This window comes from Mustelus asterias, chromosome 15 (assembly GCF_964213995.1).
Source record: "Mustelus asterias chromosome 15, sMusAst1.hap1.1, whole genome shotgun sequence".
NCBI classification, from domain to species: Eukaryota; Metazoa; Chordata; class Chondrichthyes; order Carcharhiniformes; family Triakidae; genus Mustelus; species Mustelus asterias.
This window is the reverse complement of record NC_135815.1, coordinates 39,776,066-39,802,193: the sequence shown is the minus strand read 5'-3', so window position 1 is coordinate 39,802,193 and position 26,128 is coordinate 39,776,066. Positions and strand designations below refer to the sequence as shown.

Below are 26,128 nucleotides of genomic sequence, written 5' to 3'. Positions count from 1 at the left end.
ACTGCCCTTTGAAGTGGCCTAGTAAGCCACCAGTTAAAGGCAATTGGGGATGATCAGTAAATGGTGGCTTTACCAAACATGCCTCCTCGAATATCTCTATTTTGCAAGGCATATTTTTTGCACTGTGCGGTTTCTTTAAAATTGTCATGCATCCATGCATGTGTGCATCCAGAATGCTGCACGGCCAGGCACCTGCACAGCTTAAAGGGAACATTGCTCACAAATGATGCCTATACCTTGTGAATAAATAAAAAAATTGAAAGAATAGACTTAGGCCGCAAAAGTCTCCTTGTTATATACAGGCATTTAGAGAGGCAGGGACTGATTAGGGACAGTCAGCATGGCTTTGTGAGTGGGAAATCATCTCTCACGAAATTGATTTGAGTTTTTTGAAGGGATAACCAAGAAGGTAGATGAGGGCAGTGCAGTTGACGTTGTCTACATGGACTTTAGCAAGGCCTTTGACAAGGTACTGCATGGTAGGTTGTTGCATAAGGTTAAATCTCTCCGGATCCAGGGTGAGGTAGCCAATTGAATACAAAATTGGCTTGACGACAGAAGACAGAGAGAGGGTGGTTGTAGAGGGTTGTTTTTCAAACTAGAGGCCTGTGGCCAGCGGTGTGCCTCAGGAATCGGTGCTGGGTCCACTGTTATTTGTTATTTATATTAATGATTTGGATGAGAATTTAGGAGGCATTGTTAGTAAGTTTGCAGATGTCACCAAGATTGGTGGCATAGTGGACAGTGAAGAAGGTTATCTAGGATTGCAACTGGATCAATTAGGCCAGTGGGCCGATGAATGGAAGATGGAGTTTAATTTAGATAAATGTAAGGTGATGCATTTTGATAGATCGAATCGGGGTAAGACCTACTCAATTAATGGTAGGGTATTGGGGAGAGTTATAGAACAAAGAGATCTAGGGGTACAGGTTCATAGCTCCTTGAAAGTGGAGCCATAGATGGACAGGGTGCTGAAGAAGGCATTTGCCATGCTTGATTTCATTGGTCAGAACGTTGAATACAGGAGTTCGGACATCTTGTTGGAGTTGTACAAAACATTATTAAGGCCACACTTGGAATACTGTGTACAGTTCTGGTCACCCTATTATAGAAAGGATATTATTAAACTAGAAAGAGTGCAGAAAAGGTTTACTAGGATGCTACCAGGACTTGATGGTTTGAGTTATAAGGAGAGGCTGGATAGACTGGGACTTTTTTCCCTGGAGCCTAGGAGGCTTAGGGGTGATCTTATAGAGGTCTATAAAATAATGAGCATAGATTAACTAGATAGTCAACATCCTTTTCCAAAGGTAAGGGAGTCTAAAACTAGAGGGCATAGGTTTAAGGGAAGAGGGGAGAGATACAAAAGGGTCTGAGGGGCAATTTTTTCACACACGGGGTGATGAGTGTTTGGAACGAGCTGCCAGAGGCAGTAGTAGAGGCAGGTACAATTTTGTCTTTTAAAAAGCATTTAGATAGTTACATGGGAAAGATGGGTATAGGGGGCTATGGGCCAAATGCAGGCAATTGGGACTAGCTTAGTGGTAAAAACTGGGCAGCGTGGACAGGTTGGGCTGAAGGGCCTGTTTCCATGCTGTAAACCTCTATGATTCTATTATTACCAGCGACAGTGGGAGTTTTCGGACCTGGATGAGAACATTTCTTGTTCCCTGATTTCATATATGTACCAGAATTGGTAGTTCTGAGCCTTCAGCCTGAATTTTCACTATGTCGGATAGCCTCCATCGTTGCAAAGATGGTGGAGTGCGCAGAAATTAGAAGTTATGCCCCCCCGCCCCCCCAATCATAACTCCTTCCATTTTTGCAGGAGCAGGAATGGGCTGGGGTTGGGATTTGCACATGCGTGTTTCATGGAGGCAATTGCCTCCACTCAAGTCGGATTTTGGTCTCAAGGTATCTAAAATGTGATGTGCTTGTAGGTTTGGTAAAAGTAGGTCTGAACGTTGTTCCTCCGTACTTGCTCACTTGTTGCAGTAATAAAGTTGTTGCAGTCTTTTTCCCTTTTTTAAATTAGCTTTATCCACATCAAATGGCAAAAAAATAAGGAATCGGGGCTTTGCACTTATTATGACATGCTGGCTTTTTGAAGGGCATCGGGAATATATTTGCCGTGACTGTGGTTGTAATCATGATGAAACTTCATCATTCATAGTCATTAATGTCGTCAACTTCTGGCATTCACCTGTACACATCTAAACATCGAAAGCCAGAAGCTGCTGTCAGTTGATTGCCTGCTCCTCCACAGGCTGCGATGTTGAAGCCGTCGCAGACAGTAATCTTTTTACAAATCTCTGAAAGGATGAAAACATCCCCTTTTCCTCTGTAATGTTATTGCTAAAATCCCTGAAAAAGTTAAGCCTTGCTAATGATGTACAACCGAGTCTTCAATTGCACACAGTCATAACTACTGCTGTTGAACAATTACTTCGCCTGTGGAAAATTAATTTCCTATTATTTCCATTAGGAAAGAAAATGTATAGGTCATAGCAGAATTTTTATAATATTTCAGCTTCCTATTTTGCTTTCTATATTCATAAAAAGGGGATAATTTAGTGTATTTTATTGCTTGCTTTATTGTCTGTAAAATATTTTCACGTGGTTGACTGCTTATACTGCTTAAGTGACATTATAAGCTTGAGTTGCCTTTGACTTGACACTAGATTCACATGAATGTTGGGAAAGGGGAAATCCATAACAATTGCTAGATCTTTGTGGGCAGCTTTCTTCGAGGTCAGCAATGAGCATGTCACTTCATTACTAGCTACAAATTCTGGACCATTGTGCCTTAAATCAACTACAAGATACTTTGACAGAAAATGCTGGGAAATCTCAGCAGGTCTGATAGCATCTGTGGAGAGAGAATAGAGCCAACATTTCGAGTCAGCTCTGACATTCCAGATTCAAAACGTTGGCTCTGTTCTCTCTCCACAGATGCTGTCAGACCTGCTGAGATTTCCCAGCATTTTCTGTTTTTATTTCAGATTCTAGCATCTGCAGTATTTTGCTTTTAACAAGATACTTTGATATTAATATAAGCAGTCTTTTTCCAAGTTAACCTTTTGCGTAGTTACAATAAATGTGTAAGATATTAACACTTGGTGAAATGATCAAAACACTATAATGTTTAATAATCAACCTATGGCTATCTTTTAGGCAAATGATCTGACAGAAAATAATCATAAAATACAGGCTGATTTAACCATAGCCGATGGAAAGATTCTGAAAATGCAGCAGGACTTTGATGTGGAGAAGAATTTGATTTCAGCACAGCTTGAAGAGTTCAGAAATCAGACAGAAAGCTTCAAGGTTCGGTATCAGAAAATTCCAACAATCTGTCATTTACCAAAGTATTCACACTGCAATCGACAAAAAAGTATAGAAAGTCTTGGGGCAGAATTTTCCATTGTGGAGTCTAACTCCAGTGGCAGATTGGATAGTCGGCATGAATCCAGCTGGGTAGCGGGGAGGGTGAACACAAGATCTTCCGCTTTTGAACTTGTTAGTTATACAGTCACGAGAAACACAGCAAATTGTGTGGCAGGGCAGGTAAAGGGTTACCTGTCTTGATATGTAGGAATAGGAGTAGGTCATTCAGCCTGTCAAACCTGCTCCATCATTCAACACAATAATGACTGATCAGACACTTCAATGCCTTTTATACACACACACTATCCCCATAAACCTTTTCGTTATCGTTATTCAGATATCTATCAATCTCTACCTTAAACATAGTCAATGACTGAGCTTCCACAGCCCTCTGGAGTAGAGAATTCCAAAGATTCACAACCCTCTGTGTAAAGGAATTTCTCCTCATCTTGGTCCTAAATGGCTTCCCCCTTATTTTGAAATTTAAAATTATGCCCCCCCCCACCCCGGTTCTAGACTCCCAACCAAAGGAAACATCTTACCTGCATCCACCCTGTCTATTCCTTTAAGCATTCTGTAGGCTTCAATGAGATCACCTCTTTCTTCGAAACTAGAGAATACAGGCCTAATCTCTCTTCATAAGACAGTCCTGCCATCCCGGAACAAGTCTGTTTCACCCCCCCTGCCCCCCATGGCAATAATATCCTTCTGAGGTAAGGGGACCAAATTTGCGCACAATTCTCCAGGTGCAGTCAAACCAAGCTGCTGTACAAATGAAGCAAGACTTCACTCCTCACGTACTCCAATCCTCTTGTGATTAAAGGCGAACGTTTCCTGATAGCTTGCTGCACTTGCTTGCTCGCCTTCAATGACTTGTGGACAAGAATACCTAGGTCCCATTGTACATCTACATTTTCTAATTTCCTACCACTTAGGAAATGCTCTGCACATCTGTTCCTTCTACCAAAATGGATTACCTCATTTTTCCACATTATATTCCATCTGCCATGTACTTGCCCACTAAGTCTGTCCAAATCCTCCTGTAACCGCTTTACATCTTCCTCACCGCGCACTTTCCCGCTTAGCTTTGTATCATCTGCAAGCTTGGAAATATTACATTTGGCCCCCATATCAAAATCATTGGTGTATGTTGTGAACAGCTGGAGCCCAAGTACTGTTCCTTGCAGTACCCCACTAGCCACAGCCTGTCAATGTGGGAATAACCTGTTTATTTCTCATCTGTTTTCTATCAATCTTGGTTGATCCTTAATCCATGCCAGTATATTGCTCCTATCCCATGTGCTTTTCTTTTGCTAATCAACCTCAAAAGTTCTGTCATGAGATCGAAAGCCATGCTGCCATGTTTAAACGGCACCCAGAAAGACATTCACTCACTGCAGGCCAGGAGCTTGACACTATTCCTCCAGGGTCCTGCAGCCATAGTTCATACCGGATAAGCTGGCATCTATGGGCATACGAGGGCATCTCTAGCATTGCCTTTCACTTGTCCCTATGAGAGCACCGTCAATTATACATCCATAGCTATGCCAATACTTGCCATTGCAGTGGTCCACGTTTGTCAGCCTCTTGATCTTATAGAGACCCCACTACTTCTTGCTCCTCATGACCCATGCCAGCCAAGATCAGGCTCTCCTCAATATCCAGAAGACAGCAATGATCAAAGCAGGTTTCCCTGCAGCTTGCATCATCAATGCCTCAGTGGAAGTGTGAATAACTTTAAGTGATAAATTTAGTAAATCGATCCTTTACAGGTTTCCCTCCATCTCAAAGCCAACAGGCCAATGCTAAGTTCGTTGCCTGGCCTCCATTTAGACATGGCATCTCCACTCCACCCCATCCCTTTTAAGTAAAGAACATGCTGGAGGACCAGATGTAGATTTTCCACCCGTTCATACATGGAGACATTGCTCTTTGACACGGGTGATGAGAGCCATGTTCAAGAAGTCTCACTTGGACACTTTTCTGTTTGTCTCCATTACCCTGCTGACTCTGTTGAGAGACCATTGCAACATAGAAAGAACAGTTGCATGAGGCCTTGTCAGTCATGATCATTCACCCAGGACAATAGAGTAGCGGGTTAGCTGGCCTCCACCAGTGGATGCCTCTTGGAAGCATCCACCTCTTTCCCTCCCTTCCTTCCTGCCTCTGACTGCAACCGATAGCGAACGACTACTCCGCATCTTGCTTGGGAACAATCCTGCTGCAATGCAGGCTTCATCATAGAGAGAACACAACTGAGCAACTTGACATCCAGTTGCCTCATAATTCTTAGAATTTTTCTTGAGTCAACTACACGTGTTGACCTTGAACTCCACCCACCCAAAAAAACCTTCCTCCCAGCTCGGGGATCTCACTGACAGAATAACTCTGTGGTCAAGGACAGTTTGGGAAAAATGGTATACATCAGCTTTCAAATCAGTCCACCACTGTCTACCCTCCCCTACCTCCTTCACTCACCAACTTACCGCTCCATCACCATAGTCTCACCCAATAACACCATTCCTCTGCCCTCAGTCCCCGTTACCCAATCGCAATCTACCTCCATATGCCTTCCCTCCCCTCAGAGGTGATACCTGTTACCTTTGCTGTTCCTATCATGACACTGTTTTTCCTCCCATTATCCAAGCCACCCGTCTTGTCCACCTCTGTGCCCTCACCAGTGTGACCATCACTGATCAGACTCTCCCTGAACCTGCCATCCTACCACTCCCCACTCTGTCTGTGAGTGTTCCCTCCCATCACCAGCACCCTGAGTTCTTCCTTAAGACCCCACTGTCAACACCACCAATCCTGCCCTCTAAGACACTCTGCCCATCCCATCCCTCCAAAACCATACCTTTAGGGTATTAAACTAGTGAGCACAGACCGATATCTTACAAGAAAGTTTTTTCTTGGTGGCAGAGGCCGGTAGAGGAGAAAAACATCCCATTGTCTGTTTCTTGTTTCCTTGATAAGTTATTTAAAAAGAAAATTGGTATTGAAATTATTTTTGGAAGTGATATTTCAGATGTGATTGTTTCTATTTTTAAAATTGCTTTTATCTCTTAGTTGCAGCTAGAAATCTCTCAGTCAGAGAAATGCAAGTTAGAAAACGATGTTGAGTACTTTCGGAATGAACTGCAGGTCATTGATGTACTGAAGAAGGAAGTAGATGAACATACACAAAGATTAAGGTGCATCCGAGAAGAGCACCAAGCTGTGCTTAAAGATTTACAGGATCAGGTAAATGATTGCACTAAGCCTGGGTAGATAAAAGATTCATCCAGAGCTAGAACAAAAATCCAGCAACTAGGTTTCATGCTTAGTATTGGAAATCTTCCAAAATACAAAACTATCCATAGGCCCATGTCTCATCACAGAGCTTAACGTTGGGAATTGCTTTTCGAATGTAGCAACTTATACAACATCATGGGAATCATTCTGTGCAAATAAAGTCCTAAAATCTGTAATGAGATGAATGACTGGTTGTTACCATGTACAGTTATAATTAAGATGTTTCCAAGCATTAAACAAACAACTCCTTTCTTTCACCAAAATAATTTCATCACTCTTGGATAAGATAAAGGTCAATACTCTGGAATCTTTTCTTCTTTCTCATTACAGTCAGACTGCTCCGAGCTTTCTTGACTCTCTGTTTTTCCAGAACTCTGATATTTAAGATCTTTGATGTGGCTCAATGGTAGCAGTCTCACCTCCTGAGTGGGTGAGTTCAAAATCAGTCTCGAGAATCCACCTTGCACCTCAGTGCAGTATGTGGTGTATTTTTAATGAGATGCAACAATTTTAAAGTAGCTAATCACAAATATTTATACTAAATTTGGGTTTCCCATTCTCTGATAGACAGGTGAGAAACTGCATCCACATGGAAATCTAAATTGTGAGTTCCCAAGGAATTTAGGATTTAGGCTACAAGTTAGCGAGAATGAGTTGGAAGGTACAATATCATTTTGAAACTATGACCCAAAGAAAGAGATCTTTCTTAAATTGGGCATTGAAAAAACTGTTAACTGAGAACATAAATATTTATGATTTTTTATGTTTCTTGTTAGGTTGCGTTCATATTCTATTCTCCCTTTTATTAGTTTCTTGGTCCTCCTCTGCTTCATGACTCCTCTGAGCTGCCGTGAACCACATCTCTTTCATGAACTGGCTTGACTCGATCAAAATTGCTGAGTGTAAAATGCCCACCCCCAGCAATGGAGTCAGCAGGGCCAGGCATGCTACATGCAGGCTCAGTACACCCCCATTCTTATCCTGCTCCACTAAAAATAGCCGAAGGGAGCAGGAAACCTGGAATCGTGTGGAGCGCCATTTTAAAATCATCCTACCTCTGATCCAACATGAATGGAGACATGAAAATTCGACCCTATGTACCCATTTACCTGTAGTTTTTCTTTTACTTCATAATTTTTATCACAGTATTTTGTACATATTTATCAAATAATCGAATATTTCCTTACCAATTGTAAATACTTACTTTTTTAGCATGAAGTTCAAATACATTCATACCAAGAAAAGTTGGTCGGAACGGAACAACAGCTTACTGCACAAGTCTTGGAAATGAACAATCTAAAGGCTGCAAAAGAAGAAGTAAATGTTGCCTTAAAAGATGCCATCGGCAAGGTAAAATGTGAAATCTGGGCATTTTGCCTATTTCTACATCCAAAATACCCTTCTTGATGTAAACTGATTATTATTAGGAGTGATCATTTTGACCAGACCATGTCCTGGGGGCCAGGTCCATACTGCCCAATATCAAATTATACAATTGTGTAACACAAGGGCATGATCTAATTTGGATACTCTTGTCAGAAGTATGTACCTTTGTTCTTTATAAAACTAAGCCAAGAAAACATTTAGTAAATGAGAGCAAAAAAGAAACAGTTTTTAAAAAATTTGTTTTTTATATTTTATTTTACATCTTGCAATCATAAAGAGCAGAAATTATTATTACTGCATTAAATTGGTAATAAATAATCAAACTCTACCTTTCTACAAATCAGTGGGTTGTTTTGCTTAGCTGAGGCAGCATTTGCTGCCTGTCCCTAATTGCCCTCCATTTTTAGTGGGCATTTGAGTGTCAACTACATTACTGTGGTTCTGGAGTCACACACGGGCCAGACCAGGTAAGATGGCAGATTCCCTTCCCTAAAGGATATTAGTGAACCAGATGGGTTTTTACGATAATTGGCAATGGTTTCATGGTCATCATCACACATTTACTTCCAGACTTCTATTGAATTCAAATTTCACCATTTGCCATGGCGGATTTGTACCCAGGTTAAATGAATGAATGCATTTTTTTGGAAAATAGAAGCATCAATCATAGTTAAATTATGGTTATCAATGACAATTTTTTTTTCTAGGCAGAAGAATTGCAAAACTCTGTAACTAAGCTAAAAAGAGACAAGGACAGTGCTCAGAATAAACTGCTACTTTGGATGAAAAGCTGTAAACAGCTTGAGCATGAAAAGGAGTCATTGAAGAAACACATTCGGCAACAAGAAGAGGTACTTGCAAAGCTACAGAAAAGCCAGAAACTAGGTAAGTAGACAGTAGATAAATCCAACATTTGAATTAGACAGAAAGCGGTTGTTATGATGCGGCAGGCGGTAATTGCTGGGCTGCCCAAATCCCAAAGGGAAACTTGGTGCAAGCTATCGCAACAATTTGCAATTTGTATTTTATGAGAATGCATATGTGCTGAAGTCGGGAGCACAAATTTCATATCACTCTTGGGAGATTGTAAATATTAAATTTAAATATTTATTGAAAAAATAAAACACACAAGATTACATTAACACAGTTAACAGTATGTCTACATACATTACTCAAAGATTTCTGCTTAGTTAAACTCCTAGCTAACCCCCTCCCCCCGTTTAGGTAATGGTCCTTATAGATTTTCTCCATAATGTTTCAAGTATAATTACCACAAATATCTACTGTTGCTACAGGTTCTCTGAGAATAGTTGTAAGCTGCTTTCTGTACAGATTTGTTTTCAGCACACATGCTATTCAAGATCTCTTGACCACAACTACTGATACAGCCTTCAATCTCTCTTTTTCCCCTTCCATCTTTAAATCTACTGTTTTTACATCCCCTTGTAAGTTTCTTCTCCCAGAATATACAGATCTTTCATGTTTTTTATGGTTACTACTTTTGGGTAAAAATAAACTTAATACTTTGCTTTATTCATTTATCTTTTAAAATACAACAGTTAAACTTCCCCCTCATTATCTTCCTAATGCAAATTTCCATTTATCCTGCTTACTGTCCCCATTTTAGCCATGCTCGCCTTCATTTCAAAATGCTTGCTAACCCATTTTGATGTTATTAATCTTGCAATTTAACTGTCTTCAGTCTAATTAAATTAATCAAACCTCCACACACACAAGCTTATTTCACAGTATACCACGGTGATATTGGAAAAATATTGAAAATATTATATTTTTGTCTCAGTTCAAGTTCAACCAACTTTTTCAGTTAAAACAAAATGCAGAAGTAATCTAAGTGATTTATTTAATTGTTTGAATCAGTTGTCCAATTAATTTATTTTTGACTAATTGACACATCCATTACACTTTGACTTCCTTCTTGCTCCTAAGTTTTATTATTTTCCTTGGCATTTGCTTTAATGAACAATAGCATTCATATTCTTGAAAATTTTAAGTAGTTCACCTTGGCGTACGCTTTTCAAAAAAAAGTCATATGTTTCTTCAAAAGTGAACTGTATGCTGTATTAATTAACAGCAGAAAACTACCCAGAATGTATCACACATTAACAATTTTATGAACAATCACCCTGGTTTGGTATCTGATGTATATTATCCCTTTACATAAATCTAAAAATACCTTTGAAAAAAACTACATTACCTGCATTTCCCTCAGTGCCTTTTCCACTAATGATGCCTTTTGGGTCAAGTTTGCCAAATGAGAATACCTGCCTTGATATCTTTCATCTTGCTGCTCAAAAATCACCAACTATACCTAACAATTGTTAAGTACATTCTTAACAATATTTTTATTAGCCCAGAACTTTATTTCCTGTTTATATTCAAGTTTGATTAATGGCAATTCCACTACACAGATGCATTTCCTTCTTCAGTTCCTATCCAAATTTAAGTTTAAAACAGAAATGTATTTGCTTGTGCCTTGTAACAAATTTTGTTTTTACCAGCACTGTGCCATATCATTAAAATGTACTATTTCAGATTATTAACTGGGTCAGTCCTGTGTATGATTGTGTAGTTATCAATGGTAAAATGCAGAGGGGGGAGGGGGAATCACATTTAACGGTGTTTGTAAAATACAAATTTCTTTTCATTAGCCTGAATTTATCGAGTCTGTGCAAAGGTTTCAGAGATGAATACATTTTAATGTCTTAATCTTTCTAACATTAGTAGGTCCAGATTCACAGATAGATGAATTAACTGCTGAGATGAAGGAACTAAAAGAGGCATTGGAGGAAAAAACAAAAGAAACTGACGAAAATATGGAGAAGTATTGGAACCTGATCAAAAGCAGCCACAAACTAGAGGAGGAAAATGAAATGCTAAATAACAGGGTTGTCTTGTTGAACAACAAGTTGCAAGAGTTGAATACTCAAGGTGAAAACGGTACTGCAGAACAAGTTTCAGTATCAAGATCAGCTGCACCCAAAAAACGTGAAAAGAAGTCACCTGGTCAGTCAAACAGTCAGCAAAAACATCTGAAGTCTTCAAATGCAAGCAGTATTGTAGGACTGGATTTGGATGCTCCATTGGAATTGGCTGTGAACAAAAGTCACAAAAAGTGGCCAGATAGTCAGTCTAACCTTGCCACAAAGAGAGTCAGAGCAGCTGAATCCAAGGAGGAGCGAGATGAATTGAAATCAGAAGCTCTGGAAAATTCTGCAAAGAGGACAAGAAGTGATAAAGCGCAAGAGGTCCTTTTAAGGTCAACTGCACAAGATAAAACTTTATATGAACCAGAGGGTCTTCCACACTTAGTTAAAAAGGGTAAGTTTCTTCAATCAAGGACCAATGAATCAGAATCAAAAGATTGAGGTCACTGCAAGTGTAAATTTGCTTCTGATGTTTTAACAATCGCTGAAACTTGAAAAATAATTTCCTGAATTAACTGATTTAATATAGACATGAATATTGACTCCTGATCTTGGACCAGAATTTGGAAAAATCAGCCAATTCACAAAACCCTTTGGGTGAGGATTGGGCTTGGCTGTGATGTTAATGCTTACAGTTCAGACTCATTTATGAATTCTGGTTGGATACCAACATCTGCCAGGGTTGATTTCATCTTTCAACAGCAGCACAAAGCAGCCATTAGCTAATTTCATGGAATAGAATCCCTACAGTGCAGACCCACTTAGATCTTGTCTGATTTTCCTTTCTGTTAAATTTAATGGAGAGGAGAATTGGGTGGGATGTACAAAGAATGACTGACTGGTCCACTATTGTCAGTTCTGTACCTCCCTCATTTTGGGGTTGGGCTGTAGGGTTTGAGTTCACAAGAGTTAGTGATGGTTGGAAATTGGGGGCAGGATGCAGATTGGAAGGGTTGGTGGTGGGAGAGGTTGGAGGCCTTGGGATCAACATGGGGATATTAGACATTGAAAGGGATTGAGCAAGGAATCTTGAGCAGAGTTGAAGAGGTGGGGGGTGGCGGTTACAGGAGAACACGCGGGACTGGGGGAAGTGTTTCAGGGTTGTCTGTCTGGCCATGGGGATTGCGTGAAGCAGGTAAAGTGGCAAGTGGATCCATTATTTCTTCTTTTTTACGCATGGGTTCCTCGAGGTCTGGGAAATGCAACCAACCAGGATTAAATTTATAATGGTGGTTAATTCTGAGGCAAACAGCCGCAATTTAATATTTAAATGACCAGCTTGCCTCTTCCAGGCAAATTGGTTGCCTGTCCCACCTCGGAAGGGGTTTTAAATATTTATATTGCACCAGACCTAAGATCACCAGCTTTTAAAGTTCCTGTATCATCTCTGAAAGGTGCAAGTCAGGTGACTCAAAAATGCTATGCTTAGTGAAGTTTTCAACAGAATCAAGCCTCAGGCAGTGTCTTTAATCATTTCCCTGAAGGTCCTGATAATCTTGCAAGTCAATGCCTTACTGGGAAGAATGAGTCCAATTGGGGACAAAAAGTTACAGTTTATCCCAGATTATTTTGAAAGGCTGATTAGCTAAATTATGTGGGATTGTTGGGTATGGCAGGTTGAACAAATATTGACAGTGGTAAGTTTGTCGAATTCAGTACCACTGGTATATGTGCAGTATCATTCATCGAGTTGTATTTTCTCCTTTTAGGTTTTGCAGACATTCCTGCTATGTCACATAGCCCCTACATATTGCGGAGGACAACCTTACTCAACAGAGCTAGTTCTGAGCTTGCGGTTCAGAGCAGGCTATCTCCCCATAGGGAGACGCAACATAAGGGAGCTGCACAAACTTGTAACAAATCAGAGATGACAACAGAAGGCAGCCATGCACAACAGGTAATATTATTTAGCAGGTGCAATGCTTCCAATGGTGTAATTGATACAGAAATGTCAATCTGCTGGTAATGTGAAGAAATAAAATGTGGCTAAAACGGATGAAGGCTGTACCCAAGGACATTTTAGCATTTTATACTATCTTCCAGGTGTAATGTTGTGTGCAGTAAATTGGGTAAAGATGAGACAGAGCTAATAAATTATTTTGGCTTGGATACTGAGGCTAAGAATTTACTGGCTTTGGTCCTGTAGCCTTTTGTATAGGGTGGGGAGGGGTTTTGAGGTCTGAGAGCGTGGAGGAGTGGGAGAAGAACTACTACTCTTCGCCCAGATGCAGTGCCGCGAAGGCTGTTGCCTTCTCCCCAAAGCTCTTAGCTTGGTTGCCTAACATTCCTACCCGGTCACTATAAAACTTGCAAAACGGGTCAAATCGAAGGCTGCCAGCTTTGTTATGTTACTTAAATTGCCAACCCAGCTGTTGGGATTGGCTGTCCTCATCATTAAATCTGGAAGTTGGGTAGGTTGAGGTTGGATTTGTTTAAAGTTTATTAGTCACAAGTAGGCTTACATTAACACTGCAATGAAGTTATTGTGAAAATCCCCTAGTTGCCACACTCTGGGGCCTGTTCGGGTACACTGAGGGAGAATTTAGCACTGCCAATGCACCTAACCAACACGTCTTTCGGACTGTGGAAGGAAATCAGAGCACCTGAAGGAAACACACGCAGACACGGGGAGAATGTGCAAACTCCACACAGACAGTGACCCAAGCGGGAATCAAACCCGGGTCCCTGGTACAGTGAGGCAGCAGTGCTAACCGCTGTGCCACCGTGGATTTTAACATCTGACCAGATTCTATCCCATCCACTTTTGGGGATTAAACTTCACCCCTTTCTCTTTATATTAAAATTGGTGAAGGGTTATTTTTTTTCTCATTTCGTTGCCCTTCAATTCAATTTAGATCTTGCCCCTAATTAAATATATCAGTTAAAATATATCTTGCATTTACTCCAGTCTTCATTTGTGGACTTTATTATCCTAGATTCTGAAACTATAACATAGCAACTTACTGCAGAGTGTTGGACAAGCATGTGTCACAGCTTTTCCTAAAAGCACAATTATGAATCATTAAATCCTTTGGTGTACAGCGCAAATGCAAATATAAGATTGGCATTTTTTTCTTGTCTGCTGGTTTTTACCTTCTCTCCTATTGCATGTTGTCACTTCTTCATGTTTCTACCCTTCTGATTGCATTCCCTCCCGAAAACCAGAAAATTATTTATGATGTCTGCTCGCATCACAGAAAATTTCACGTTTTGACTTTAATTATCATGTATTCCTCAGCACGCAACTGAATCTACGCGTTCCTCTCCAGAATTATTTCTGGGTTCAGTACCAGCTATGGCAGAGCCACCTCTATCATCTTTAACAAACACTCCAAAGAAAATGAGCTTTGATACCTCTGGTGGGAAGCAATCACAAAAACATAGATGCCCGTTGAATACGAAGAAATCTCTCGAACAAAATAAGCAACACAAGGAACAGGTTACTGTGAGCGAAGAAAATGAAAACTGCAAAGTACAGTGAAATAACGTAGTAGAAATTGGACAGGGTTTGCAGGTGTACCTCCGCAGTAGTACTTTAATTTTTTTTGAGATACAAAATAGAAAATACCAAAACTGAGTAAAGTCCAATGATTTAGAGAGATTAAAATGTTTGTAAACTTACAGTAATAACTTTTATTTAGCAACACTATAGTAAACTTACAAAACAATTACAGGTGAAAAAATCATCCGTGGTTGCAGGAAACTGATGCTTTGTACATTTATAAAATGTACATTTTGTCAATTATTCAGTTAACACCACCATTCAATTTTCTGTCACTAAATTACCTTTTGAAATATGGGACCTATTTTGTCTTGGAACATCTAAACATTTGTCTGAATTATATCATCTTTCTGCATAAAGCTTAATTTTGTCTTCTAAAGTTGCAAAGCTTTATGGCTGTATATGTAGGGTATGATTTCACACCCAGTTTTATAATCAGTAACAACAATCATTCAGCACATGAGAATATATTAATTTACTGCCATTTAAAACTGACTTTATTTGTGAGCGATAAATACACTTCCTTCTGCTTTTTATGTTTTTTACTTGTCTCAGAGCACAGAGTGCTTCTTTTGTTTTTTTCTAGTATTTTGTATACAACTTGTACAGAAATTAATTAAAACTAATAGAATTTCGGTTAAAATTGTGGCTGATCTTGTTTAACAAAAATTCAGTTTAATCTTCTATAATGGTATTATTCATTTGTATGATAGTAAAGAGGTTATCACTGAACTTTTAATCTAAAGGCCTGTATGAATGCACTGGGGATTTGGCCTAGCAAGCTACTCAGTTGTATAAAACAGTACGACAAAATGGAACCCAGAATGTCCAAACCCAGAGACAAATTCGTGCTTGGGTGGGCAGGGCCACAGGCAGGAAACCTGCCCATTCACCTATTAAGGACTTTAAGTGGCCTTTTAAGGACCTTTTCCCACTTAGCCCCAATTTTTAGGCTGGCAGATAGATTGGGAAAGTGACAGCCCAATTTTTAGGCTGGCGGATAGATTGGAAAAGTGACAATGACATTTTTCCGCATCTTGAGCAGGAAAGGATGCTTCTCTAAATGCCCCCTCCGAGTTGAGGCACCTCCCACGTGTGACATTGGAGCTCCGGGCCCTCCTCTCCACTGGCCAAACCTTCTCCCCCCCCGCCCCCCCCCCCACCACCACACCAGCTAAGATCGGCCCTTTCCTGAGCCCGAAATAACCCTTAACCTTCGGTCCCAGAACTTACTTTTTCAATTGTGAGTCATGTTTGCGTTGATAACTCGCCATCCTTCAAATCCTACCCTGACTTCCACCTAACAATGTGGAATATTGTCCACCAGGACAAATTCAATCTGACAATCCTGACCCATCAACCCATTCTCAATGATCAACAAAGTGATGGAAGATAATAAGAGTGCTATCAAGCGGCACTTGCCTATAACCTGCTCCAATTGCTGAATTTGAGATATCCGCCAGGATATCTCAAATTCAGACCTCTTTGATCAACAACCAAGAGCTGAATTCTAGAGGTGAGGTAAGAGTGACTGCTCATGACTGGCATCAAGATGCCTAATAAAATTGAAGCCAATGGGAATTGTGGTAAACCTTCCACTGGCTGGATTTATACTATGTTATGGTTGTTGGAGCCCAATCATTTCAGTCCCATTGTAGCAAGAGCTCCTCAGGGTAGCATTCCAAGCGGAACTGTCTTCTGTTTCACTTTCAAAAATGGGGATGTTCACTTGAAATTTCACAACCTCCAGTTCTATTCACAACTCCTTGGGTGATGAAGCAGTCCAAACCCACGTACCTGGACTACATTCAATCCAGACAATAAGCTTGGGTTGACAAGTGCCAAGGAATATTCACGCCACACAATGATCACGTCCAACAAGACTCGAAGCACATTCAATAGCATTACCATCCCTCAATTTCCCTGCTGTTGATATCATTATTGGGGAGATAGTTGGCAACATGACTTGGAACTTAACTGGACCAGTCACATAATTACTGTGACTACAACAGCCAGTCAAGTAGCTGGGTTTTGTGCAGCAAGTGATTCACCTGACTCCTCAAAGCCACTCCACCAGCTGCAGGGCTTGAGTCAGGAGCGTGATGGAATACTCCTTGTTTTGGTGAGTGCAGCTCCAACAACACCATCCAAGCCAAAGTAACATAATTGATCCACATTCCACCACCTTAAACTTATACTCCCTTCACTATCTGCACAGTGGTGCATTTTTCCAACAAGTAAGTAACTTTGCTGTGTGCAGAGTTTAATCCAGGCAAAGGGGACCTTGCTCGCCGGATGAAGAACCGGTGAGAGCATTTCATTACATCCTTTGGAGAAGGCTGGTTGTATTAATAACAGACACTTAAGTGGCCAGTAGCAGGCTTGCCCTGAGATCAAGGAATCCCAGCGTAGAAATCTTCATTGCAAGAAGTGCCACTGGGGGAGTGGTGGAAGCTGCCAGCATTGCACCCACCAGAGGCTCAAGATCAGTGAAGGACCTCAGTCACAGGTGAGTGAGGGCAGGATGGGGTGACTTGTTATGGGCGGGGGGGGGGGGGGGACAGGAGAATGGCTCCTAACAGGCCACAGCCTTCCTGCTCTGTGTCCCTCGAACAGGCATTATGCCTTTGAATGTGGGATCCCTTATGGGAATCCGCAAACAAACTCAACTGGGTTTGATTCTTGGGTTTCCCACATGATTGCCTTGTGATGCTGATTGAATACCTTATGGGCCTCAATTGCATCAGGTGGGAAGGCTCGTGGACTTAATTGATATGGATGCAGGAAGGTAGCAGAGTTAGCATCCTACACACTCCAGTCCAAACTCACCTTAGGGAGGGCATTAAATTTCACCCAATGTATTGTCCTACATCTTTTACTCATTTTTATTCACAGTTAGCTTAGCTCACTTTTGACCATTAACCATATCACAGTAATTTGTTTGCTCCAGAGCATTTCCTGGCAATTCACAGAATAGTAGAAGGAAGCCCATTGTGTCAGCACCCGCTCACTGAATGAACAATTCATTTAGTGCTACTCTCCTGCATCTTCCCCTAAACCTGCACATGTATCATTTTCAGATAACAGTCTAATTCCCTCTTGAATACCTCAATTGAACCTACCTTAACCACTTGCTCTGCGAAAAAGTTTTTCCTCATCCTGCTTTTGCTATTTTTACCAATTACTTTAAATCTCTCATTCTCAAACCTTTCATGAATGGGAACAGTTTCTCCCTATCTACTCTGTCCAGACCCCTCAATTTTGAACACTTCTATCAGATCACCTCTCGGCTTTCACTTCTCCTAAGAAAACAGTCTCAACATCTCCAATCTATCTGAGGTTCCTCATCCCTGGAACCATTCTCATGAATCTTTTCTGCACTGTCCAATGCCTTCAAATCCTTCCTAAAGTGTGGTTCCCAGAACTGGGCTCAATACTCCAGCTGAGGCTGAAGTTGTGTCTTATACAAGTTCAACATAACCTCCTTGACCTTATACTTATGCTGTTATTATTGAAGTCTAGGATACTGTATTCTTTATTAACCACTCTCTCAACCTGTCCTGCTGCCTTCAATGATTTATGTACATATACAGCTAGGTTCGTCCCTTCTGTATCCCGTTTAGAGTTGTACCCTTTGTGATATTGTCTCTCCAAATTCTTCCTACCAAAATTAATCACCTCACATTTCTCTGCAATGAACTGCACCTGTTTGCCCATTCCACCAAATTGTTTATATCCCTTTGAAGTTCTACACAGTTCACAATACCTCCTAAGTTTTATATCATCTGCAAATTCTGAAATTATCCCCTGTACACCAAAGTATGGATCGTTAATATATATCAGGAAATGCAATGGTTGCAAAACTGACCTGTGGGGACTCCATTACAAACCCTCCTCCAGCATGAAAAACATTCATTAACTACTACTGTCTGTTTCCTGTCACTTATCCAATTTCATATCCCTGTTGCTGCTGACATTCAGTTAGGAAATATCACACTAAACCCCTTTTTACATGCTAAACTACTCATCAAATCAAAGTGTCTCATAAATAAATTGCTCTTCATGACCACTAGATGTCTCAAAGCACTTCACAGCCAATTAAGTACTTTCAAAGTGTAGTTACTGTTGTAATAGAAGCAAAAGTTATACATGCAAATACAAAGCAGTACTTGTACAAGATAACTTCAAGTTGTGATTAAGAGATTGGGCCACCCTTTTTCAATATAACCATCCTGAGGTCAAAAGTACACAGTAAGGTAAAATTTGAAAAAAATACATGCCATCATTTGCGTCAAATGTCACAGTGGTGCTTTGCCTGTGACATCACTGAGAAGTCTCACAACACCAGGTTAAACTCCAACAGGTTTAAACCTGTTGGACTTTAACCTGGTGTTGTGAGACTTCTTACTGTGTTTACCCCAGTCCAATGCCGGCATCTCCACATCATGACGTTACTATGATACAGATTAACGTTTGTTATTCTGAGTTATTTCTGTTCCAGGAAAAATAATAGCCGACCTTGCAAAAAGTAAGAGGTGGAAATGTTAAAAGAGAATGCCAGATTGAAATTACTGGGTGCTTTCAATCAGAACCCAATGTGTTTTGCTCTGCAGAGGATGCTGCTTGTACAAAGAACAAAGAACAATACAGCACAGGAACAGGCCCTTCGGCCCTCCAAGCCCGCGCCGCTCCCTGGTCCAAACTAGACCATTCTTTTGTATCCCTCCATTCCCACTCCATTCATGTGGCTATCTAGATAAGTCTTAAACGTTCCCAGTGTGTCCGCCTCCACCACCTTGCCCGGCAGTGCATTCCAGGCCCCCACCACCCTTTGTGTAAAATACATCCTTCTGATATCCGTGTTAAACCTCGCCCCCCCCCCCCCCCCCCCCGCCCCCCTCACCTTGAACCTATGACCCCTCATACCCCTTGTACTTCTGTGCACACATTCAATTACAAATGAATTGGGTGTATAAAGTGCAATTTCCACGATATCTTTTGGAATATTGCCTAAGAGTCAAGGGCAGTAATATGCTGAGAGGACTCTGTGACTTTCTGTGACTTGGTTCAAATTGAACAGGTTTCAGGTCAATTTTCAATTCAGTTGTGCTATGCTTACATTCTTGTGTCATGTTACATTATATATTTACAAAATGGAAATGGTCAAGAGATTCAAGTTTCTAGGTGTCCAGATCAACACCATTCTGTCCTGGTTCCTCCACGTGACGCCATAGTTAAGAAAGCCCACCAACGCCTCTACTTTCTCAGGAAGCTAAGGAAATTTGGCATGTTCGCTACGACTCTCGCCAACTTCTATAGATGCACCGTAGAAAGCATTCATCCTGGTTATATCACAGCTTGGTATGGCCCTTGCTCTGTCTAAGACCGCAAGAAACTACACAGGTCGTGAACGAAGCCCAGTCCATCACGCAAACTAGTCTCCCATCCATTGACTGTCTACACTTCCCACTGCCTCAGAAAAGCAGCCAGCATAATTAAGGACCCTACACACCCTGGACATTCTCTCTTCCACTTTCTTCTGTCAGGAAAGAGATACAAAAGTTTGAGGTCACATACCAACTGACTCGAGAACAATTTTTTCCCTGCTGCCATCAGACTTTTGTATGGACCTACCTCATATTAAGTTGATCTTTTGCAAGACCCTAGCTATGACTGTAACACTATATTCTGCACTCTCTTGTTTCCTTCTCAATGTACGGTATGCTTTGTATAGCATGCAAGAAACAATACTTTTCACTGTATACTTATACATGTGACAAGAAATCAAATCAAAATATTTACAAGTATAATATGACCTATAAACAGAAGATTTCAGGACATTGTGCAAGTAATTATAACCAACTCCACCTGGACAATAATCTAGCAGAGTGGATTGTCCATCCGATATTATGAATGAGGTGAAAATCAATTGTGCTCTACCTCAAGGAAAGATGAAAGATGAAAGGTATCTCCCCCCCCCCGCCCCCTTGTAATTACTGGATTATGATTTCTTTTGACGTTCAAGCAGGGAAGGTGTGTCAGGAACTTGCTCTATGGTCTTGGATGAACACTACACTTTGGGGCATTAAACTCGGATGTTTTTACTTTTATTGTGGAGCAATTTCTTTCAGCCATGGAGTTAAAGGGTAGCCTGGACAGTTCTTGCAGTGAGAAAATGCTTTCTCCATTGTCACACAACCTCTTTCTACTCGAGGCTTAAGTGAGACATATCTCTGACTGGTTGATGGATAGACAGCAGCACATCTGGGAAAACTGGTGGTGCTCAGCGGACACCCATCAATAACATCTCCGCTACCCCTTACCCCTTTCGGGGGTAAATCTACACAGATGTAAAGAGGCTTTCTAGGATCTTGTTTTGCGGGCTTTATTGTGTGGTTCAGGGACAAATTATTCAAATAATAAATCTCAGTTATAACAAATACTCGACTATGACCAGGCCATTAAGTTGAGGTGTTGCATGCTTCAACAATAAAAGGAATGATGTGGAGATGCCGACATTGGACAGTAAGAAGTCTCACAACACCAGGTTAAAGTCCAACAGGTTTATTGGGAATCACAAGCTTTCGGAGCACTGCTCCTTCATCAGGTTTATCACCTGGTGTTATGAGACTTCTTACAATAAAAGGAAAGTAACTGGAAGATCAATCACTTTGGTTGCTTAAAAACACCTTCAGAATATCTTTTCAGAGTTATATTATTGAAACAGGAAGATTGGTCACCTATTCACCACTGGGAATTGATAAGTTACAAGTGGGTTTGAAACTTAAAGGCAGGAAAATAACCATTACAAATATCAATGGCCTAAGTAACCTTTACTTGCAGTACATCCCGAAACAGGTGACAGAACATAGTTGGTCATTTGAGATATCCAGGAAGAGCACTGTGATCTTGATAGGTGGTATGTGGTACATCCTTGCTGTTTTTCTTTTGCTTGAAATAAAAGGCACAGAGTTACTTGAAATCTTGATCTACTGTAGAGAGCCTTGCAGCGAGTATATGTCTCAGGCTTTCAAGCTCATTCTTTTTTGATCTTTTTCCCAGGTATACATTTCTATTTTTAGCCAGGGCTGAGCTCTTATTCAGTGTTCTCCAATCATGTTTTCCTTTGGGATCATCTTTAAGTTGGAACAGTTCCTGGTTTAGTGCAGTACATGTTCTGTAGGATGTTTTTGCCAAGAAGCCGGGTTTTCTGCACTGCTCGACTGTGTTCGGAGTAGCTAACAACTGAATCTGTTTGCAGCTCATTTCTCAGGTTTTGCAATATATTCTTCAATTTATCCTATAAAAAGTTAAAAAAATGTTAAAGAAATGACATTTTGCACATTTTTTGCCCCTTAGAACTACAACATTTCTCTGAACTGGGGAAAAGGCTATAGCAAAGTTTGAAATACCAACTTGTTTCTACAAACCTACATAGTTATTTTTCGGACCATACTGTGAATGTTGTAAGGATTAATGTAAAGAATGGTGATGCTAGGGTGAAAATCACTTTCCATTTCAAGCATTAGAAGTTCAGAAGCTTTAAAGTAAAGTAAAAGTAAAGTTTATTTATTAGTCACAAATAGGCTTACATTAACATTGCAATGAAGTTACTGTGAAAATCCTCTAGTCGCCACAGGCCAGCACCTGTACACTGAGGGAGAATTTAGCACGGCCAATGCACCTAACCAGCATGTCTTTCAGACTGTGGGAGGAAACCGGAGCACCCGGAGAGATGACAGATTGAGTTTAATCCAGACAAATGTGAGGTAATGAATTTTGGAAGATCTAATACAGGTAGGAAATGTACAGTAAATGGCAGAACCCTTAAGAGTATTGGTAGGCAAAAGAATCTGGGTGTACAGGTACACAGGTCACTGAAAGTGGAAATGCAGGTGGAGAAGGTAGTCAAGAAGGCATATGGCATGCTTGCCTTCATCAGCCGGGGCATTGAGTTTAAAAATTGGCAAGTCATGTTGCAGCTTTATAGAACCTTAGTTAGGCCACACTTGGAATATAGTGTTCAATTCTGGTCACCACACTACCAGAAGGATGTGGAGGCTTTGGAGAGGGTACAGAAAAGATTTACCAGGATGTTGCCTGGTATGGAGGGCATTAACTATGAGGAGAGGTTGGAGAAACTTGGTTTGTTCTCACTGGAACGATGGAGGTTGAGGGGAGACCTGATAGAAGTCTACAAGATTATGAGAGGCATGGACAGAGTGATAGTCAGAAGCTTTTTCCCAGGGTGGAAGAGTCAATTACTAGGGGGCACAGGTTTAAGGTGCGAGGGGCAAGGTTTAAAGGAGATGTACGAGGCAGATTTTTTACACAGAGTAATGGGTGCCTGGAACGCGTTGCCGGGGGAGTTAGTGGAAGTGGATACGTAGTGACTTTTAAGGGGCATCTTGACAAATATAGGAATAGGATGGGAATAGAGGAATATGGTTCCCAGAAGGGTAGGGGGTTTTAGTTAAGTCGGGCAGCATGGTCGGTGCAGGCTTGGAGGGCCGAAGGGCCTGTTCCTGTGCTGTAATTTTCTTTGTTCTTTGTTCACCCAGTGGAAACCCATGCAGACACTGGGAGAACGTGCAAACTCCACATCGACAGTGACCCAAGTCAGGAATCGAACTCGGGTCCCGCTGTGAGGCAGCAGTGCTAACCACTGTGCCACCATGATTAGGTCTGATATCATATGATCAGATGCAGAATAAAGGTCTCTCTGCTCTGTACCAGTGTGGTAAATTTTACCTTAGTGCCCTGGCACTGCCTTTAACCTTTGAAACCTGGAACTTATTGGAGTAAGGGTCCTACAGGAAAGAAGGATTTTTTCCCAATGCATTCAAATTGTGGGTGGGATTTTCCAGCCATTCCCTGGTTGCAGGGGAACTAAATAAACAACAGGGGATTAAATATTCCTTGAAACAAGCAACCGGGAAAGATTGGGAAGGAAAGAAAGAAAGGTGGTGACAATATTGATTAAGGAAAACACTACAATGCTACAGAAAGGATCGAGAATAGAATCTACTTGATTAGAGTTAAGGAGCCAGATTTCTCTGGCCTCACTCGTAGCCGGGATTCTCCTGTTCTGCTGCAGTAAATGGAAATTTGGCTGAGTGCCAAATTCTCGCCCCTCGCTGGCAGCGGCGGTGGACGTGAATAGCCAGAGAATTCCAACCAAGTTGTAATAGAGATATCATTACAATACTGGGTGTATTCTATAGACATATCAACTAGTGGAAAAGATATAGAGGAGTAAATTTGCAAGGAAATTACAGGGAGGTGCACGAACTTCAGGATAGTGAAAAGGGGATTTTAATTATCCTAATATAATTGGGATAGTAATATTGTAAAGGGCAGTGAGGGAGAAGAGTTTCTGAAGTGTGTTCAGGAGGATTTTCTTAATTGGTATTTTTCTAACCCAAAGGAGAAGGATTCATGGTAGGACCTTGTTCTGTAGAATGAGGTGGGTCAAGAAGAACAAGTGTTAGTCGGGGAACATTCAGGGAACAGTGTTCATGGTATCATGGTTTTGTCCACTGTGGAAAAGGACAAGGAACAATCTTTAGTAAAGATAGCATTTAATAGGGAGAAGGGCCATTTTCAACAGAATAAGAACAAATCTGGTTCGGGTAAATTGGAACCTAAGATTGGCAGGCAAAACTGCAATGGAACAATGGGGGATACCTTTAAGGAGCAGATGAACCGAATACAAAGTTCATTCCCACATGGGGCATAGATAGGGCAACCAAAGCCAGAGTTCCCTGGACAGCGAAGGCAACAGAAAATAAGATGAAGCAGCCAAAGGGCGTGTGGGACAGATGGCAGGTTGATCATTCAAGTGACAATCAGGCTGAATATAGGAAGTTTAGAGTGGAAGTGAAAATGGAAATAAGAGAGGCAAAGAGGGAGAATGGACAAAGCCTGGCAGCCCCATAGATTTTACTGAAAGGGGTTTCCCCTCCTGTAATTGGCCCTGTGATCACTTGAAATTTCTTTGCATCTACTGCTGAAGGCCACAGGTTTCCTGGCAGGCTTGGCTGCGATCACCATCTCCAATGATGCTGCTGAGGTTGGCGGGGTGCCTCTGATTGGGCTGGCAGCTCTCGGGGGGTGATTGGCTATCACCCACAAAGTGTAGCCTGGGTTCTAACACCGGTTGAAGCGATGGTGCCCACCGCCACCCTCTACTTTTGGCTAAAGTGGTGGGATTCCTTTCACCGCAAATAAATTCTGGCCAATATATCCTTCAGAGGCTTCACAGTTATGTAATGCTTCATAACACCACCTCTTCATATGTTAGCTTTATTTTCCTACTCTCATCATTAACATCTGTTGTAAACACATTCTTGGTGAGTGACAAGATGTATATAAACCTTAAGCCAGTTTCTGCATGTTATTTTCTACCTTTAGATTCTACATTAGCTGCAGGGTACCTTTCTCAGCTTCCAATAGACACATCAATGGCCCTGGCATAACATGTTTATTGACTGTTTTCCAACAGCTCTCTGCAGGTATTCATGAATGCCCTGTATTTTGAGAAATTATTAGTTACAGTCCCACTGTAACTTAATCAAACTATTGTTGTAGCCTGTAAGTAAAAAAACCCCCACTATGCCTTCAATCGTCCTGCTACATTTATGCTAAAAAAGCTCCATAAAGAGTATGCAACTGACCATATCATTGAATTAGCGCAGGCAAAGATCTTTGACTTAACAGTTTCTGAAAGTACTTCAGAATAATTCACAATGCAAGAAGGAAGCTCCTTCAGGCTATTAATGTTTCACATGATTTCTTCATAAATGAAACACAGGCTTATTTTAACAAATTATTCTTTTCATGTCCAATAATAATTGATTTTTTTAGAAGGTTGAAGACACTGCCTTGTTTTATTTCCTGATTAATGTTACAGTAACTGAGATTGAACTATAGGAAGTTTTAGCTGTAGAATCAAAGATTCCCATCAGAATCAAAAGGATTCGATGTCTGATTCAAGAGGTGCAGGAAGTGACCTACATACCCAAATTCCCAATATTCCCTTGTTAAGAAAAGATCATAACCCGTGCTAAATTACAAAGTTTATTCCTTGACATACTTCTAACTAACTTTTCTTGTGGCATTCTTCACGGGCAATTTGCATACTTCAGCATGGCTGTGATGTTTAACTGCAAAAACAGCTATTGGAGAGATGTGGCCTGAAGTCAGGGCTTAGAGTGGGGTTTAACTTGTCAACCCTTCTGGGAGGATGATCACTGATGTACAGCCCTTTGCCAAGGTTCTGGGGGTATCCCTTTTCCTCCCTATTGTCCTGTACCGTTATGTTGCTGTTAACAACCTCAAGAAGTCAAAGTAATGGAATAGCACAGGACTGTAGTACTGTCACAGTGAAAATTAGGACCGACGATGTGTGAATTGGTTTTGAGAGATGGAAGCCAACTTCAATAAAACACAATGCACTTTGGACTTCGTCAATACTACAATGAATGACAACTGCATTGATCGTGTTTTGTACTTAGAAATATGCCTTGTCAATAGATATTTGACTTTAAAAAAAACTCCAGCAAAATTGTGTGTGTGGATTTGAGTTGATTACTCAACTGTAGATTGTGGTGAA

General features: G+C 40.9%; 3 protein-coding genes across 3 annotated transcripts in view; 2 read left to right on the top strand and 1 right to left on the bottom strand.

The window, feature by feature from the left end:
• Positions 1 to 15,153, top strand: part of cenpf (centromere protein F) — a 74,331-nt gene extending 59,178 nt beyond the window's left edge. The window contains exons 18-24 of the mRNA XM_078229791.1: positions 3,175 to 3,327; positions 6,457 to 6,630; positions 7,894 to 8,031; positions 8,775 to 8,952; positions 10,810 to 11,406; positions 12,722 to 12,909; positions 14,251 to 15,153. Coding sequence (XP_078085917.1) covers positions 3,175 to 3,327; positions 6,457 to 6,630; positions 7,894 to 8,031; positions 8,775 to 8,952; positions 10,810 to 11,406; positions 12,722 to 12,909; positions 14,251 to 14,493 — 1,671 coding nt within the window. The 3' untranslated portion in view covers positions 14,494 to 15,153. The remainder of the gene's footprint in view (positions 1 to 3,174; positions 3,328 to 6,456; positions 6,631 to 7,893; positions 8,032 to 8,774; positions 8,953 to 10,809; positions 11,407 to 12,721; positions 12,910 to 14,250) is intronic.
• Positions 15,154 to 20,528: 5,375 nt separating this feature from the next.
• Positions 20,529 to 26,128, bottom strand: part of LOC144504807 (spermatogenesis-associated protein 7 homolog) — a 92,600-nt gene continuing 87,000 nt past the window's right edge. Inside the window, exon 7 of the mRNA XM_078230552.1 lies at positions 20,529 to 21,814. Coding sequence (XP_078086678.1) covers positions 21,653 to 21,814 — 162 coding nt within the window. The 3' untranslated portion in view covers positions 20,529 to 21,652. The remainder of the gene's footprint in view (positions 21,815 to 26,128) is intronic.
• Positions 25,760 to 25,867, top strand: LOC144504806 (dolichyl-diphosphooligosaccharide--protein glycosyltransferase subunit 4-like). The gene has a single exon (XM_078230551.1). The coding sequence runs from the start codon at positions 25,760 to 25,762 to the stop codon at positions 25,865 to 25,867; it is 108 nt and encodes a 35-aa protein (XP_078086677.1).